This window comes from Ursus americanus, chromosome 23 (assembly GCF_024610735.1).
Source record: "Ursus americanus isolate L20-20 chromosome 23, mUrsAme1.1.p, whole genome shotgun sequence".
Taxonomy (NCBI): Eukaryota; Metazoa; Chordata; class Mammalia; order Carnivora; family Ursidae; genus Ursus; species Ursus americanus.
The window spans coordinates 34,218,162-34,238,500 of record NC_142149.1 but is presented as its reverse complement, the minus strand read 5'-3'; the positions used below and the strand labels follow the sequence as shown (position 1 = coordinate 34,238,500).

General features: G+C 40.0%; 1 protein-coding gene across 2 annotated transcripts in view; it reads right to left on the bottom strand.

Annotated features, from left to right (window-relative positions):
* USP32 (ubiquitin specific peptidase 32) overlaps positions 1-18,358 on the bottom strand; it is a 198,892-nt gene extending 180,534 nt beyond the window's left edge. For both annotated transcript variants that reach the window (XM_045773463.2, XM_045773464.2), the window contains exon 1: positions 18,133-18,358. In XM_045773463.2, coding sequence (XP_045629419.2) covers positions 18,133-18,190 — 58 coding nt within the window. In that variant the 5' untranslated portion in view covers positions 18,191-18,358. The remainder of the gene's footprint in view (positions 1-18,132) is intronic.
* Positions 18,359-20,339: the final 1,981 nt, after the last annotated feature.

Below are 20,339 nucleotides of genomic sequence, written 5' to 3'. Positions count from 1 at the left end.
CTTGGTAATTCTCGGAATATTTCAAACTCTTTCATTATTACATATTTGTTACGGTGCTCAATGATCAGTGATCCTTGATGTTACTATTGTAATTATTTTGGGGCACCACGAACCCTGCCCATATAAGACAGCAAACTTAACTGATAAATGTTGTGTACATTCTGACTACTCCATCAGCTGGCCACTCCCTGGTCCTTCTCCCTCTCCTTGGGTCTCCCTATTCCCTGAGAAACAGTACTGAAATTAGGCCAATAACCCTACAGTAGCCTCAAGTGTTCAGGTGAAAGGAAGAGCCCCACATGTCTCACTTTAAGTCAAAAACTAGAAGTGATTAAGTTTAGTGATTAATCTTGAAAGGCATGTCAAAAGCTAAAACAGGCCAAAAGACAGGCCTCTTGCGCCAGTTAGCCAAATGGTGAATGCAAATGAAAAGTTAAAAGCACTATTCTAGTGAACACACAAATGACAAGAACGTGAAACAGTCTTATTGCTGATACAGAGAAAGTTTTAATGGTCTGGAAAGATCAAACCAGTCAAAACATTCCCTTAAACCAAAGTCTAATCCAGAGTAAGGCTCTAATTCTCTTCAATTCTATAAAGGCTGAGAGAGGTAAAGAAGCTGTAGAAGAAGAAAGACTGAAGCTAGCAGATGTTGGTTCATGAGGTTTAAGGAAAGAAGCGGTCTCCCTACCATAAAAGTGCAAGGTGACACAGCAAGTGCTGATGTAGAAGCTGCCACAAGTCATCCAGAAGATCTAGCCAAGATAATTAATGAAGGTGGCTACACCAAACAAGATTTTCAATGTAGATGAAACATACTGAAAAAAGAGGTCACCTAAGACTTTCATAGCTGAAGAGGAGAAGTCAATGCCTGGCTTCAAAGCTTCAAAAGACAGACTGCCTCTCTTGTTAGGGTCTAATACAGGTGGGGACTTTAAGCTGAAGTCAATGCTATTTTACCATTCTGAAATACCCAGGGTCCTTAAGAATTAATGCTAAATCCACTGCCTGTGCTGTAAAATGGAACAAAGCCTGGATGACAACACATCTGTTTACAACATGATTTACTGAATATTTTAAGCCCACTGCTGAGATCTTTTGCTCAGAAAAAAAGATTCTTCTCAAAATATGGATGTTCACTGATAATGCACCTGGTCACCTAAGAGCGCTGATGGAGATGGAGGAGATTAATGTTGCTTCCATGCCTGGTAACACAACATTCATTCTGCAGCCCACATATCAAGAAGTAATTTCAACTTTCAAATCTTTTTCTTTAAGAAATACATTTCATGGGGCGCCTGATCTTGGCATCATGAGTTGAAGCCCCATGCTGGAGGGAGAGTTTACTTTAAAAAATAAAAAACAGGGGCGCCTAAGTGGCTCAGTTGGTTAAGCATCCGACTCCTGACTTTGACTCAGGCCATCATCTCAGGATCCTAAGATCAAGCCCCACGTCGGGGGCTCTGCATGCTGGGCATGGAGCCTGCTTAAGATTCTCTCTCTCGGGGCGCCTGGGTGGCACAGTCGTTAAGCGTCTGCCTTCAGCTCAGGGCGTGATCCCAGTGTTATGGGATCGAGCCCCACATCAGGCTCCTCAGCTATAAGCCTGCTTCTTCCTCTCCCACTCCCCCTGCTTGTGTTCCCTCTCTCGCTGGCTGTCTCTATCTCTGTCAAATAAATAAATAAAATCTTAAAAAAAAAAAAAAGATTCTCTCTCTCCCTCTGCCCCTCCCCGCTCATGCTCTCGCTCTCTCTAAAAAAAGAAATAAATTAAAGAAAAAAAGAAATAAATTTTGTAAGACTATAGCTGCCACAGAAAGTGATTCCTCTGATGGATCTGGGCAAAGAAAATTGAAAACCTTCTGGAAAGGATTCACCATTCTAGATGCCATTAAGAACATCTGTGATTCACGGGAATGGGTCAAATATCAATATTAACAGGAGTTTGGGAAAAGCTGATTCCAACCTTCATGGATGACTCTGAGGGGTTCAAGAGTTCAGTGGAGAAACTGCAGATGTGGTGGAAATAGCAAGAGAACTAGAATCAGAAGTGGAGCCTGAAGATGTAACTGAATTACTGCAATCTCATGATAAAAGTTTAACAGTTGAGGAGTTAATTTTTATTAATGAGCAAAGAAAGTGGTTTCTTGAGATGGAATACACTCCTCATAAAGATGCTGTGAAGACTGTTGAGGGGTGCTTGGCTGGCTCAGTCAGAAGAGCATGCAATTCTTGATTTCGGGGTCATGAGTTCGAGCCCCACACTGGCTGGAGAGATTATTTTAAAAAATAATAATAAACTATAAAAAAGATTGTTGAAATGACAACAAAGGATTTAGAATATAAACTTAGTTGATAAAGCAGCAGCAGGGTTTGAGAAGACTGACTTCCAATTTTGAAAGTTCTACTGGAAGTAAAATGCTATCAAACAGCATCACATGCTACAGAGAAACTGTTTGCGAAAGGAAGAATCAATCAATGCAGCAAACTTCACTGCAGTCTTATTTTAAGAAATTGCCATACCCACCCCAACTTTTAGCAACCACAACCTTGAACAGCCAGTAGCAATCAACACCAAGGCAAGACCCTCCACCAGCAAAAAGATTCCAACTCACTGAAAGCTCGGAGATGGTTAGCATTTTTTTTAAATAAAGTGTTTTGGGGGCAACAGGATGGCTTAGTTGGTTAAGCATCTGACTCTTGGTTTTAGCTCAGGTCATGATTTCAGGGGTCATGGGAACGAGCCCCATGCCAGGCTCCATACTCAGCAGGGAGTCTGCAAGAAGAGTCTCTCCCTCTGCCCCTCCCCCACTCACTTGAACACATATGCACACACACACTCTCTCTAAAATAAATAAATCTTTAAAAAACAAATAAATAGGGGCGCCTGGGTGGTGCAGTCGTTGAGCGTCTGCCTTCGGCTCAGGGCGTGATCCCGGCATTATGGGATCGAGCCCCACATCAGGCTCCTCCACTGGGAGCCTGCTTCTTCCTCTCCCACTCCCCCTGCTTGTATTCCCTCTCTCGCTGGCTGTCTCTCTCTGTCAAATAAATAAATAAAATCTTTAAAAAATAAATAAATAAAAATAAAATAAAATAAAATAAAAAAACATAAATAATAAAGTATTTTTTTTATTAAGATTTTTTTTTTTTAAAGATTTTATTTATTTATTTGACAGAGATAGAGACAGCCAGCGAGAGAGGGAACACAAGCAGGGGGAGTGGGAGAGGAAGAAACAGGCTCATAGCGGAGGAGCCTGACGTGGGGCTCGATCCCGTAACGCCGGGATCACGCCCTGAACCGAAGGCAGACGCTTTAACCGCTGTGCCACCCAGGCGCCCCAATAATAAAGTATTTTTTAAACTAAGGTACATATATTGCTTTTTTAGACATAATGCTATTTCACACTTAACAGACTACAGTATAGTGTAAACATAACTTCTATATAATAGAGCATAGGAAAACATGCTCAACATCACTAGCCATTAAAGAAACAAAAATCAAAACTACAATGAGATACTATTTCACAACCACTAGGATGGCTTAAATAACAAAGATAACAAGTGTAGTCAAGGATGTGGAAAAATCGAAACCCTCATACATGACAGGGAGTAGTGTAAAATAGTGCAGCCACTTTGGAAAACAGCTTGGTAGTTCCTCAAACTGTTAAACATCAAGTTACCATATGACCCAGCAGTTCTACTCCTAGGTATAGATTTAAAAGAACTGAAAGCAGGGACTCGGATCTTTGTACGTCAATATTCATAGCAGCATTATTCACAATAGCAAAAAGGTGAGAACAATCTAAATGTCCATTAACAGATGAATGAATAAACAAAATGTAGCATATACACAGTATTCAGCCAGAAGAAGGAATGAAATTCTGCTACATGCTACAACATGGATGAACCTTGAAAACATTACGCTAAATGAAAAAAGACACGAAAGGATAAATATTGCATGATTCTACTTATATGAGGTACCTAAAATAGGCAAATTCAAAGAAAAAAGTAGAATGGAGGTTACCGGGGACTGGGGGGAAGGGAAAATGGGGAGTCGTTTAGGGACTACACAATTTCTGTTTGGGATGACGAGTTCTGGAAACGAATATTGGTGATGACTGCATAATATTATGAATGTACTTAATGACACTGCATTATACAATTTAAAATGGTTCAGGGACGCCTGGCTGGCTCAGTCAGTGGAGCATGCAACTCATGATCTCAGGGTTGTGAGTTCAAGCCCCATGCTGGGTATGGAGATTACTTAAAAGTAAAATCTTAAGGAAAATAAAATAAAATAGTTCGAACAATAAATTTCACCTTATATATAATTTAACCACAATAATAAACTGCTAAAGCCAGAAAATAAAACTATGTATGTACCTAAGCTTGTGAAGATCAGACAAAAATTCACATGAAATATTTCGTAAGTCCCTTACAACAATCCTAACACATATGGTTGAAAATAAAATACTGATCATAAGGTGATACTCCTATCACAATCAGAAATCACAACTTAGTGCAATTTTTGCTTTCTCTCTCATACATATGATAAAAAGCATATTTACTTATTTGTCAATACTAAAATCACAAGAGATACTGGTAAGTAGTCATCATCTTGGGTGCATTGTCAAACCCTCAAACTGACGCAAATATGTAAGATAAGCAAAAGTCTCCTAAACTCCTTTCCAACCTACAACTGTCTAACTTCTAATAAATTCTTCTAGCATATATAGAACTGCCATGTCATGCAGTTCTCTTGGACCTATAATTTTAACTTTCAGTCACATTCCTATAAACTTGCAAATTGGGAGTTTGAGATATGAGCCACATGTTAAACACTCAGAAAAAAACATGAAAATGAAAGTTAAAAGAATACTTAATAAGATAACTTGATTTTAAAAAGCAACACACCACAATTATATAAAGGCACCAACTGACTAACCATCTGGTTCTCTCCATCATCAAGCATATGCTGAACACCTATTTGTACTTAAAACAATGCAAAGTGGTTTAAAAAAAAAAAGATTTCTCCTCAAGAAACTTAAAATCGAGTGGGGAAATTAAATTAATACACATAAAACAATACCATATGTATGTAAAAAATATTCAAATACCAAGGATACAAATTAAGAGTCATAGGAATTCAAAGGAGATAGGTGCTCTATAGTCCAGGAATGTCCCAGAGAAGATGTAGGCAAAATCTAGAAGTCCAGAAAGATGAGTAAAATCAAATGAAAATGAACCCTTCATCATCTAGCTTCATTTTGCCTGCTCAACACTTTGTACGATATAAAATTAGAATAGATGAAGGTAGAGAAAAAGTCACTCCACATAAGAGAAATCACAGAAATACAAAATGAAAAGAACAAACCAATTGGCCCACATTTTAGATATTAAAAAATTTAAAGTAGAAGGGCACCTGGATGGCTCAGTCAGTTAAGCATCTGACTCTTGATTTTGGCTCAGGTCTGTGGGTTGTGATCAAGCCCCACATCGGGTTCCATACTGGGCATGGGCCTGCTTGGGATTCTCTCTCTCTCCCTCTGCCCCTTCCCCACTCCCCACCCCGCCTCACGTGCCCATGGGCACTCTCTGAAAAAGAAAAAGCAAGTAGAAGTACATACTAAATTACGTTATTTGAAAAAATTGCATGGAATTTTGCCAGGATTTTACCATGTTTTCCTATTCACACCAATAAGTATTTGCTATTTATGAAAAATTTGTCTCAAAACCAATCAAATCAAGGCTCACCTGCAAAATGTCAGTACTAAATTTAATCAAAGCTGCTAATTATAACAAATTACAAATCTACAAGTCATTGCATATGAGATTGTGTTTCCTTTTTCCTTCATATTTTCTACCAAGTGCTTCATGGATTCAGGTAACTTCAGCTTAGGGTCAGCAGGTATTCTTTTTAACCTAAATTTTAAATGTTTCTATTCCTGGAACATTTGGAATATTTGTATAAACGTCATGAAACAACTATAATTTACCCTGTAAAAATACAATTTACCAGATTATCACTATTAGTTTTATTCTGTCAGCTTTCTATCTATTCAAAGGGCACTAAGTTGTCCTATTCATTCAATCAACATTTTAATAAGCCCTGCCAATTACCTTCTAGGTCCCAGATTCTCTAGGATTTCAGAACTCACATAAAACACACAGCCAATTAAACTATCAGCTATAATGCAGTGGGATAACCAGTACGATGAAAGTGTGTTACAGCAGAAAGGGGGAGGAAAAGTAGGAGTGATATCAGGGAAGAGTACTGAGAGGACTTGATGCCTGGGCTTAGTTTTGATGGATGAGGATCCAGTGAAGCAGACAGTTCAGGGATCAGGATGCACGTCAATTCATCAATAAGCATGTACTCCATGCCAGCCACTACACCAGCTTCTGGAAATAAAAATAATACAATTGCCCTAATTTCAAGATCCTAGTAATCTTTTCAGGAATTTACTTCATGAAGAAAAGCCTTAAAATATGGTCTTAGGGGCGCCTACGTGGCTCAGTCGTTAAGCGTCTGCCTTCGGCTCAGGGCATGATCCCAGGGTCCTGAGATCAAGCCCCATATCGGGCTCCCTGCTTCTTCCTCTCCCACTCCCCGAGCTTGTGTTCCCTCTCTCGTTAGCTGTCTCTCTGTCAAATAAATAAATAAAATCTTTAAAAATAAAAAATAAATAAAATTTGGTCTTAAAAATGAGTTCACATCTCATTAAAAAAAATGAGTTCACCAAGCACACACATAAAAAGTAAATATTCTACGATTTTATTTATAGAAGACTCAAAAATAGGTGAAACTAATCTACAGGAACAGAAGTCAGAAAAATGGTTACCTCTGAGGGACAGTATCAACCTGGAGAGGGCAAGAGAGAGCCTATAGGAGTGCTGGAAATGTTCTCTATCTTGGTTTTGCATGGTGGCTGCTTGGGTACATAGCTAAAATTTCATCAAGCTATACAGCATCATTGTGCACTTCAGTGAGTGTTAAGTAATAAAGGAAGGCATTCCAAGATCTGGAAGCAACATTTAAAAGGCACAGAGTGTTCGGGCAGGGGCCAAAACACAGAAACTACCAGGGCTTCCCACACTAAAGACCAACTTCAAATCACAGGGTGTTGGGTACCTTCTTCCACTGATGAGCATCTGAATAAAATGAACAGATGTATATTTCAGAAAGGTTATTCTGGTGGAAATATGAAGAATGGATTGAAAAGGTAGCAGACTAATAATAGTCCAGAGGACAGATGAAGGCCTTATCTAGGCAATGACTTTGAAGATGGAGAAGAAACAAAAGATAATAAAGGTAGCACCAAAGGGACACTTTGATCAATTAAATGTGAACAGAGAAAACAAAGAGCCTCAACCGATAACCACGTTTCTGGCTTGGGCCCATGGGTAAACCAAACACATGCAATATGTAAGCAGATCTGTGGAAAAATAAGTTACATTTAGTTTGGAACTCTGCTGAAATAATATAAAAAAGTACGCTCCACTCAAAATGAAGCATTTTTCTATAAGATGTTATTTACTGCCAAGTGTTCATTCAACTGATATCCTATTTCTTTCATTATTTAAATATATTTGCTTGACGGGCACCTGGGTGGCTCAGTCAATTAAATATATTCACCTGGCAATCTTCTGTCAAGCTCAATTTATATCTATATGGTACCAGTGATGTAACAATAAAAAAATGCTTCCACCATTCAATAATTACTCCTTACTATACCTCTAAACCTATAAAGAATGAACAATTTCTTGTCCTTCCATAACTAGATGTAAAGAGGTATTCTTACCTCAGCATCTGACAAAGAATAACTTCTGATCTATAAAACTCCACACAGTGAAAGATTTCATTTATGGATGCTTGCTTAAACTAAAGAATCTCTAAACCAAATTTATTAATCAAACAACTGTTCTAATCCCACCACAGCTTCCTACCTCAGCTGCTCACCAACAGATTCCAGAACCAACTTTAAAGCAGAGCCAAAAATGACACAATAACATTGTAATACAACTAACAACTTTTAAAGGCAAAAGATACATTTAAATCTATGTACACAGATATAAAAATACGAGTTTTAAGCCTCAGGGCATATACCCATGAGCACACAAACATTTATCCTGAACCAACTTTTCTCTAAAAGTATAATCTGGTTTTTAGAAAAGACTGCTTTGATATGCAATTCAGTCATTCTATAAACATGTACTGAGTAGCTAACATAGCACAAAAAACATGCAGTTGCTAGAAATATAGCAATGAACAAAACAGACATGCCCCCACTGTCAGGGTGTTTTAGAATCTAGTGGTACATGATCAGGAAAACTACATTCTAGGACAATGTCTTCCTCCTACTCCAGTTTCTAACTGACCATGCAATGAATCTGCCCTAAGGCTTAAATTAAGACCCACATGACCAGAGATCAAGTATAAGAATTACTAAAAAGGAACTTCAGAATAATTACTTGGTAAAAAAAAAAAAAAAAAAAAAAAAAAAACCAAAAAACAAAAAAAACCATAGAGAGCCTCCTGGAAACTGAAGAGAAGAAGAGAGATACAAGAATTAATTTAAGGTAAGAAGGCACCAGCTCAAAAATAAAGGTCTCAAAGCTTTACCTCCCATGCACCCTTCTTCAGGAAGCTACTAAAGGATGAGCTCCACTAAAATAACACAGTAAGTCAAGAAAGAGGAAACAAGGGATACAGAAACATGGGCTTCAACACAGAACAGTGAAGGAAATCTCCATGATAATGGTGAAAGAAAATCCGAGGATGGCAACTATGGTTCAAGTACAAGGGCAATAGGTATAGATTGAAGCAGGCCAAAAGACTCCAAGAAAACTTTCCAATATAATGAACTGAGTTAACATCTGATGTGTATTAACATATGGATAGAGTTGGGGCACCTGGGTGGCTCAGTCGGTTAAGCATCTGCCTTCAGCTCAGGTCATGATCCCAGGGTACTGGGATCGAGTCCCACAATGGGCTCCTTGCTCAGCGGGGAGCATACTTCTCCCTCTGCCTCTGCCTGCTGCTCCCCCTGTTTGTCTCTCTCTCTCCAACAAATAAATAAAATCTTAAAACAAAACAAAACATATAACAAGATGAGGAAATGGGAGTATCGAAGGAGCAAATGCGTGTATCTGGAGGACAGACAGCAGTGAAATAAAGAGCTAAAGCGTGTCTGCCTTCACATCCCGGGATCAAGCCCCATGCTTCTCCCTCCTCCCGGCTCATGCTCTCTCTCTCAAATAAGATCTCTCTTAAAAACTAAACTAAACTAAAAACACACATATGGATAGATTTAACAACTGGTAGGAACTTTGGGGGTTGACTTACAGTAAACAGAAACCTAAGCAAATAAAATAGAAAGCAATTATTACAGGAAATATTTAGGAGGAAATCAAGTATACAGGAAAGAAAAAGTAATCCTACTGTATTAAACCACTTAGCTGTGAAAAAGCATTTATAAAGACCTAATTATGTAATTACTGAACAATGATCTAACCAAAATTTTAAAATATATATAGCAGGGTGCCTGGATGGCTCAGTCGGTTAAGTGTGTCTGCCTTCGGCTCAGGTCATGATCCCGGGCTCCTTGCTCAGTGTGGAGCCTGCTTCTCCCTCTGCCTCTGCCTGCTGCTCCCCCTGCTTGTGTTCGCGCTCGCTCTCTCTCTGACAGACAAATAAATAAAATCTTAAAAAAAAAAAAAAAATATATATATATATATATACACACACACACACACCAAAATGAGGAAATGGGACTATAGAAGGAGCACATGTGTGTATTTGGAGGACAGGTAGTAGTGAAATAAAGAGCTAAACCCCAATCTTTAATAGCGGAATGCCAATAAATATTCCTTCAATGGAAAAAAACGTATCGCTATGCATGTATTATTTGGAGACATAATGTAAAGACCAAATTAATAAATTTAAAATATTAAAAGTATTGGCAAGTAGAGGAAAACTGGCAAGGGAGAGAGGAAAACAGTACTATTTTCCTAACAAACCCTGTAGAACTATTTGATTCTAAATTATGCACATATATCACTGTGATAAAAATTAAAACTAAAAGACTAAGAAATGAAGGTGGGAGGGAGGAGCATTAGCCATGGAATATAAGACAAAAAGAACCCTGGGCCAAAAAAAACCCAATACGTAAAATTTTATTTATTTATTTTTAATTTTTTTAGTGCGTTCTATGCCCAATGTGGGGCTCAAGCTCACAACCCGGAGTTCAAGAGTCACCTGTTCTACCACCTGAGCCAGCCAGGTGCCCCTAAAATTTATTTGTAAATCACATGGACTATTTAGAAACAATGAGAGCACTCTATGTTGACATGGATTTCATTCTCGGCTTCCAAAGTAACACTATACAACATTTTAAGCAAAAAAGTTTGCAACTCTAACCTTACATTTGGCAGTAGGATGCTACTTGTCATCAGAGATGAAAAGTACATGAAAATCATTGTGTAAAAATAAATCATTTCATGAGCAAAATTATTAAATATTGTATTTTACCAAAAGACATTCTCAAGTGTTCATGAACATAATACTTAATGCCATACTAGTCTCTTAATGTCTACTCAGGAATTTAATTAGGTATCTAAACTTAAATATCTGAGCAGACAAAATTATATACCGTACTTAAGGTTCTTAACATTTTTAACTATCATTCAAAACGTTTAGCACGTTTTTCTAAGTTGATTAAAGAAATCTTGAGATCAATACATCGCTGAGTTTACTCAATCCCTATCAGTACTCAATCCTTTACCCTCCAACCTTACAAACATTATGCAAGTTCTCCAAATCTTCTATCATTTATTACATTTATACATTCACCGAACCATCCACTATTTACTTAGCACTTAAAATATACCTGTCGTGGCACTGGAGATTCATCATCACGTCTGACAAAAAAACATGTTAATTATATATTATGATAAAGGCTATGAATGAACCACACAGAACAGTGCAATACTGACAGACTACTTCATAGAAGATAGTAAGAGAAGGCCTCACTGGGGCCATCAGAGCTCATACTTCAGGTATGAACAATGAGCCAGACCTGTGAAAATTTGTAGGCATCCTTTCCAGACTGAGAGGAAAGGAGTAACAGGATCTGATTTGAATTTTAGGATTACACTGGCTGTGTGTGAAACCAGAAAACCACTGCATAGTATCTTAGCGAGAGATGATGGCAGCTGGAACTAGAGTAGTAGCAGTGAGACGAAGAGAAGTTAACAGACTGGAATGGACACCAAACTAACAGGACTAAATGACAAACTCAAACTGGGGATAAGAAGATAGGTCAGATGGCCAAAGGAAAAGGATGAAATGAGAAAGTCTATCGACTCTTGGTTTTAGCAACTATGTTACAATAGTGGTACCATTTACTATGGTGAAAAAAAAAGACTAGGGGAGGACTACTTTGATAAAAGGGTCCTTTTCATAATAGAATATCTTCAGTCTTTCATGAGTCATTAGAAAAAGGCAAGAAACCACAGCAAACCTTAAAAGGCTCTTCCCTCAAGGGCTACAATGCTGAAACAATCTAACTTCTTTAAGGAAATGAAAGAGAAGCTGGAGAACTTCTCTGTAAAACTTCATTTTATTATTTTTTAAAGATTTTATTTATTATTTGACGGGGGGGGGGGAGAAAGAGTACAAGCAGGGGGAGCAGCAGGCAGAGAAAGAGGGAGAAGCAGGCTCCCCACTGAGCAGAGGGCCAGATGCAGGGCTCAATCCCCAAACCCCAGGATCAGGACCTGAGCCAAAGGCAGACCTGTAACTGACTAAGCCACCCAGGTGCCCCTGGAAAACTTCATTTTAGCAGTTTTCCTTTAATGCAGTCCAGTATCAAGGACTCCAAGAACCATGTTATAGCAAGGTCTTGATATATCAATTTTTCTGAACCTTGTTTACAAGATAGTGATAAACTTGAGATTTCCCTGAAATAAAAAGAGCCTTATGTTAATGAACACTAAATCCCTAAATCAGAAGGGTGTTAAAGGAAGGCCTTCAGTTTTGAATAGCTAGAGGTCTTCTAATGGATAGGTCTCTGACTTTAACAGTAAATCTAGAACTACTAGTTTTATCAGGCTTTTGTCAGTAATTAACTATGCACCTTTGACTTCCAAGAGATCTTTACTATTATATAAGAGGAACAAGAGAATTTATTAACATAAAGAAAGAGGTGGAGTGGCTCAATTTATTAATTTTTTAAAAAGCAGATTTTGTTTATTTATTTACTTAAGCAATCTACACTCAGCATGGGCTTGGAACTCACAACCCCAACATCAAGAGTCAATGGTCCTAAGACTGAGCCAGCCAGGTACCCTTAGACTGGCTTAATTTAAACACATTTATCATGAAGCCCAAAGGGTAAAAGCAGAAGCATAAACAGCCCTGAACAGAGAAGCCATGCTTTCTGGATATGGTATGAAAAGAACTCTGAGTTTGAAGTCTTCTCGATACCATTCTCAGACCATCAATCATTTTTTTAATTGCAGTATAGGTGACATACAATATTAAGTTTTAGTTGATTTGACAGTTATATACGTTACAAAATGCTCACCATGACTAGTATAGTTAGCATCTGCCACCATACAAAGTTATTACAATATTATTGACTATATTCTCTGTGCTGTACCTTCCATCCCCGTGACTTAATTATTTTATAACTGGAGTTTGTACCTCTTAATCTCCTTTACCTATTTCACCCATTCCCCCACCCTCCTCCTCTCTGGCAACCACTAATTTGTTCTCTATATTTATGAGCTTGTTGCTCTTTGTTGCTGTTGGTTTATTCATTTGTTTTGTTTTTTAGGTTCCATATAAATGAAATCATATGGTATTTGCCTTTGTCTGACTTGTTTCGTTTAGCATAATACCCTCTAGGTCTAACCATGTTGTCCCAAATCAAACCACCAACTTTTAATTCATAAATAAAATCCCTACACCTGTGCAGCTGTTTAACATCAAAGCTTCTAATCCAGCTCTCAGCATTAATCTCTAGTACTTCAAATCCAAAAACAGATTTCCTACAGTCACAGCAAGAGTAATAATCACTTCTCTAACTTTTCCTGTGATCTACCATATAATCAAGTGCCAAAAATCTTCTTTCTCCTGAGAAAACACCTCACGATTAGCAGGTCACCACATTCTCAGTTCTAGGTACTTACACATCTTTCTGGAAGGCAACCCTGAATGCTGTCACTGTGAAGTCTCTCTACCCAAGCACAAAGACAAACAATGAACAAGAAAAAACAAACAACAGCTGTCCAGTTTGGTAAATGGGGAGGCCATTAACCATCAAGTGATGTCACCTCATTCTGCTCATCCTCCCCAAATCCAGGGTTCATTGGTGTATTTATCTCCTCTTTGTCATGGACACTCCAAATGGAGTGTCGAACTGAAGATTATGAAGAACAGCACCTGTGTAATTACTTAGGTGACTACATATAAGCAGACTAACTTAAAACTGCCCCATTTTTCTCCTTTACATATAACAGCTGGTTAGGTATACTTGCAAATGGCTTAACCAAAACCTGTAATCCCACCCTAATGCCAGAGAGCTCACTGGTAAATTTAATAAATTCAGATAAAGGCAAATAAGTGCTTTAGTAAGAGAGAATAGCGCATCCCAGAAGGTAACGAGTGTGAAATTAAATTTTCATTTATACAATGATATATTATGCTAAACCAGCTAACGTTACATCATAGACAGTATAATATCAGTGAAATTTTAATATTAATACTCTGAAACTTGGTGAATAAAATCTTGGTTGGGGAGTCAATGTTTTAGAGCGTATGAGGGCTGGTGGATAATAAGCAAAATGCAAAGTACTGGAATCTTCAACTATTATACACTTAATTATTCCACTAGCAAAGACAACAACCTTTAAGAGATAAGGAAATTAAATTCTTTTCTAACACACAACTATTGAGCACATACTATGAAATGAGCAGTGTTAGGTACTTTCAGGCCAATATACCAACACACACTCTACATCCCCATAGCACTTCCTTTTATAGCACTGCAGCATTTAACATACTATATGTTAATCATTCATAAATAATATACATATATACTACTTTTTGAAAATATTGTCCATTATCAAACATACACAAAATAGAACTTTAAAAAGTTTTAGTATTTTATTTCCACCTCCCCTGCACTGTCCTTCATACACCTTGAGAGTATATACACTTCAGTGAACTGACCAGCCTACATATTCCTAGAGAGGGTCTTAGTTATCTCTGTTTCTTCAGTGCTTAAGTCACAGGCAGCGCTCGGTAAAAATTTGCTGAATGAATGAGCAAAGGAGCACTCAAAAACGTGAAACCACAGCATAATTTCTGACATGAAATATTTCATCACCCAACTACTTAGTCTACCATAAGTGCCAAATTCTCCTTAAAGGGATTAGAAGAAATTCACCCACTTTATTTTATTAACACAGTTTAAAAGCTAAGGACAATTTTAATTCAGCCAATTCTTGGGGGGGAGGGGGGAAGCCTTATAATTCTGTTTCCAGAAAGATGAAAAGGAGAGAGGAGAGGGAAGAGAGAATAAAGAACTGGAGATTTTTAAGGTTTCTTGGAGTTCTGAAATACTCTAAACTGCAATTCATCTTTCATTCAATGTTTTTTCTAATGCTATGTTCCAAGCATTTAGAATATATTTTTAGGAATACACAAGCCACAAACTTGGATGCAAGAGGAAGTGAAGAGAGATGAACATAGCTGCTAAATTCTCAGTATCCATGAAATACAGGAGACACACTTCAGAAAATACATGCAATCTAAACAAGGGTCAAGCCTTCAAGGAACAGCCTATTTGTGTTCTATTCAAGACTAGATAGATATAAAGAGGCCAAAAATAAAAGCTACCATTAATACATCTACCTTAAAATTTTTTAAGGTATGCTTTCAGAAAACTATTAATGTTTACATAACTGACATACAGTCTAGCTAAAACAGCATGCAAAATCAATCTTCCTAATTCCTAGAGCTTCTGCAATGTAAATAAGAAGTCACTAGACTGGCCTTCACTTAGGTCCGTGAGCCTTATCAGTCATTAACATAACACTCCATTTCCAAGACCCCATTTTAGAAGATAAACTGCCTGCAATGCCATGTTTGTTTGCAGCAATATATAGTTGGCTATTTTTTTTTAATATTACCTAATTACAGTTAGGCATTATTTACTGCTCAATAATTTTAACTAAAGCCAAGCGGGTAGGTACTTCAGTAGTTTATCAAGCTTGCTTTTTACTTATATAGTGATTCATGTAACCTACAGCTCGTTTTTCCAATCCTCTCCCTACCCTCCACCCCCAATCACCTTACAAGGAAGACTTTACGGAGAGAGGTTTCAGTACCTATTCAGATTCTTCACATACCCCTCAAAAGCTACCAAACCAGGGGCGCCTGGGTGGCACAGCAGTTGGGCGTCTGCCTTTGGCTCAGGGCCTGATCCCGGCGTTACGGGATCGAGCCCCACATCAGGCTCCTCCGCTATGAGCCTGCTTTTTCCTCTCCCACTCCCCCTGCTTGTGTTCCCTCTCTCGCTGGCTGTCTCTATCTCTGTCGAATAAATAAATAAAATCTTTAAAAAAAAAAAAAAGTTCCCAAACCATTTTTTAGCTTTTTGACGTGCCCCTCGAAAGTTCCCAAAACATTTTTTAGCTCTATCAAAAGCTTTATAAATTCCTTCTATCATCTTAGTAAAAGAAATTCTGTAGTAAAAGCACTTGGGTGGGTCAGTCGGTTAAGCCTCTGCCTTTGGCTCAGGTCGTGATCCCAGGGTCCAGTGATGGAGCCCTGACTCAGACTCCCCGCTCAGCGGGAAGTCTGCTTCTCCCCCTCCCTCTGCTCCGTCCCCCTCTCATGCTCTCTCACGCTCTAATAAATAAATAAAATCTTAAAAAATAAAGAAGTTTTATAGTAATATCTAACACTTGGGGCACCTGGGCGGCTTAGTTGGTTAAGCATCTGTCTTCAGCTTGGGTCATGATCTCAGGGTCCTGCTCAGTGGGGAGTCTGCTTCTCCCTCTCCCTCTGCCCCTACCCCCACCCCCGCTCGTGGGCATGCTCTCTCAAATAAATGAATAAAAATCTTTAAAAATAAAGTCTAACATTTACTACAGTAAACGGAATGTTCAAAAGAATTACCCACTTTTTTAAAAAAGCTCCTGGTTTACATTTAGAAATACTATTTATCAACATGTTTCTCTCTTTTGCTTTTACTTTCCTCTGAAGCAAAACTAATAAAACATGAATTTATTCAAGGAATAGTTTAAAAAGGTTTTAACAAATATTTTTGCTACCTCTTCAAATATTCATTTTAAAATTCAACAGGCAAACACTTCATAATAAACTGAACAAAGACCTCCAATCAAATCAGTTTAAAATGCATCAACTATTAATTTCATTTATATTCACAAAGGTACTAAAATCTTAGTTCGATATGAGCATAAGCAAGGTAGAGTTTAATAAAAGTTAAATTTTAGAATTCCTTTAATGCAAGCTACATCACCCTCAAACTTAAAGAAACTGAACACTTCTGAACCATGAAGCTGTAAACCAATCTGACTGATGTCCTCTTTCATGCCATGTAAGCCACTGCCTAATTGAGGCCAGACCTGTCAGGCTCAACAGCATCCCGGAAATGACTAGCCTACTAGAGCTGGAAACACATCAAGAATTTGGAATATTTCTCATATTGAGAAAAAAGTTCAAGCGAGACTGTCCATAAGAACAATCATTACACTGTTCGGTAGAAAAAAGACAGAAAAAGCATATTTTTGTTATTCTGGCCAGGCCACAATGAATACACCTAAATTCTGTATATATTTTCCCGTGATGTCCCTCTGAATTTATTTTTTGTTCCTACATACGAACAGAGTTCACTACTAAATCCTCATTTTGAATACCTGTCTTTTAATCCAATTTTTATTTTGTATCCTTAACCACTGACACCATCAACTGGAGCATGGCTGGTTTCTTGACTTAGAAACCTGTTAATAATGCCAAGCATCCAACCTGCTTTAAATGTTTCACTTCTTACCAAGAAAATCCATTAAATGTCGAAAAGATATACAAGCATACATACATACACACACACATATACTCAAATCCCAGTCATGAAAAATTAAGTCACATTCCGGCCATAAACTGTGCCACAGACACTTCCAGTTAGCGTGTGCTTTAGTGATCACGGGCAGCGGTATCAGAGTAAGTGGTAGGGGGTTGGGGCTGTTAACAACACACTGTGCATCAGAGCCAATAAGCAGCAGGCTAGGACTGGCAGCAAGGCCGGTCTCTAAAGGGAGCTATAACACAATATCAGAATGCTGGATTTCCGAATGCCATTTTACGGGGAGGAGGGGGTAAGAACTGGGGATCAAGTGCAATGTAAGGCTCTGGCCAACGTCTAAGGAGATGAAACCTAAGACAAGGTCTTGTGGCAACACCAGCTGTCCAGTCTCATCTCACCTCAAATACAACTTAATTTCAGGTCGTTCTTATCAATGTCAGTCGCTCAGAGGGTGAGGGGGTGGCCGAAGTGCATGATGAAAGCCCCCTAGAGACTAGCAAAGGCCCTCGGAAAAGGCGGAGACTCTACAATTGGAAGGGGCTTCCAGCAGCAAAAGGAGAAGAGGGCTTTGCATCCGCCTCCCCTCTCCCTTCCAACCAAGGCTGTTGGGTACGAGCTCAGGATGTTGTCGGGTTTTATGAAGGAGTGATATGAGAAAATGGCAGTAAAGGATGAGGGGGGCTGGAAGGGCTGGTGCCACCCAAGAAAAGGGGGAGAGGACTTCCCTGGACACATCCAGGATAACAACGCCACCAAAGAGCACGGGCATTTCCCTACCAGCACCAGATACCCCTCTCTCTGGGAAAGCTGCTCCCCCTTCCATACGGTCCCAATTCCCAAACACTGCTCCCACCCGACCCTTCTCCCCAATAATATTCCCCATCGCTGGCCTCCTTTCCCTTCCGCCTCTGGCGCCCCACGCCCTCAACCTCTCCTCCCCTTCCCCGGTCACCCACCCTCGGGGCAGCCCGTCGCTGGCCTCCCCCGCAGCTCGCCCAGACCCCTCCCCCCTCACCTCTCCTCAGCGCCTCCTCGTAGCTGAGGAATCCGATCCGTGACTCCTTGGCGCCCATGCTCCCCTCATCCCCTCGGCCGGGGGTCGGAGCCTGATCTCGCCCCCACCCCCCCCCCTCCCGCCCACGACTCGGCGTCCCTGGGTGACGGTGTCGGCGTCCCCCAGCCCCCTCCTCCCCCCACACTAACAAGTGCGGCTTCTGCCCCGGCAGCTCCTCCCGGCCGCCGCCACCGCCTCCATGCCGAATCACGTGACCCGATCCCACCCCGCCCCCTTCCCCTCCCTCCTACTCCGCCCTTCTCCTCTCTCCTCCCTTCCCTTTCCTCCTCACGCCCTCTTCCCTCCCCCTCCCCCCTCCCGCCGGCCCCGCCGAGGGTCACCTGACCCGAGGCCGGGGATTGTTCCGGGTAATGGCCGCCAGGGGCCACACACTCCGCCCCGCCCCACGCTCTCCGCGCGCAGGAGCGTAGGGGAGGGGCCGGATCCCGCGCGTAGCGCGTCATCCCGCAGCTTCCCGCCAATCCGAAGCCGCAAGGCCCGCGAGCCTCCGCCCACCTGAGGAGGCGACTTCCGGGGCGCTCGGGGCCGTGGCTCCCGCCCACCCGTTCTAGCGTCTAAAGGGCGGGGCCGGAGCAACTGGCGGTTGGTCAGTCCTTGGACAGGCCCTATCTTAGGTCGAATCTTAGGGAACCGGAGTCTGAGGGGAGCAGTGAGAGGAAGGGGCCGGAAGGGTAAAAACTCCAACGTTATGGAAATTTTTGGCTGGGAGGGAGTTGTGAAAGTAAAGAGACTCTCAAGGATTTCCTGTGACGAAACGATTCTTAATCCTGGTGGGAGATCCCTAAGGAAAATGAACCTTGTGAAAAGTTTAGAATGTCTTCCTTTTCACGTTATCCCGTTTCCCCCCTACACCCCACTTGACTCTAGATTTCCTTTCACGTCCGCAAGCCCACCTCCCGCTCTGAGCCTGCCTCTTGTATAGAATCTCTGGAAGCTACTGTGCAAAGGCTTAACTCGCTTCTCTCCAAGAATTGCTCCCCACCAGAGATGTGAGGCTTTCAAGATTGACAACGGAGGCCCTTGCTTTCAAAAAAAAATTTTTTTTATTGTAAAATACTAACAGAATTTACCATTTTTATGTACCTCATGAGTGGAATCATATGGTATTTCTCCTTTCCTGTCTATAGTTTATTTGACTTAGCATAATGTCCTCAAGGTTTGTCTCTGTTGTAGCATGTGTCAGAATTCCCCAGATTTGTTATATGACCCAGGACTCCACTTGTAAGTATATACCCAAAAGAATTGAATGCAGGGACACACACACACATATCTGTATCTATATACCCATATTTATGGAACATTATTCCCAATAGCCGAAATGCAGAAATAACCCCAGTGTCCATCAATGGACAGATGAATAGATGTGGTGTAATTGATGGTTGAACACAGATTTGAACTGCCGGGGGGTCCTCTTGTATGTGAATTTTTTCCATAAATACAGTGTAATACTGTAAATGTATTTTCCCTATGGTTTTCTTAACATTTTCTTTCCTCTAGCTTATTATAAGAATACAGTATATAAAACATATAGCATCCAATGTATGTGTTAACTGTTTACGTTATTGGCAAATCTCTGGTTAATCAACAGTAGTAAAGTTTTGGGGGAGTTATACAAGGATTTTTGCCTATACAGGAGGATTGGTGCCCCTGACCCTCTTGTTCAAAAGTCAACCGTGTGTGTGTGTGTGTGTGTGTGTGTGTGTGTCTTGTATATACACACAATGTATGTATTTTGCACATATATATACAATATACAGTTGTATTCTATATACAGTCATATATTATTCAATTCCTCGCTTTTTAAGTCTATTCAATTTGTTTCTGTTAGTCTTCACCCTCAAAGTCACCGTGTAAAGCTTTTGGATAAGGAAATAACTTTGAAAAATAACCATTTGGATTAGATTAGACAGGAGGTGCCAGTTAGGTAATTCAGAGCCAGCAAAAGGATTTTAGTTCCTAAAGCCAACAGATTATAATATGCCCTGCTAGAGAAAGAAGGCAATACTCTTGTTTCTCTACTCACCCTTCCTGGCAGACCAGATCAGCAGCGTGGCATTAGTCACTGTGCTGCCCTTTCCAGTTCACCGTGAGGCAGTTAATGTTAAGACATCAGATTACTTGCATTACTAAAAGGCCATGAATAAGGG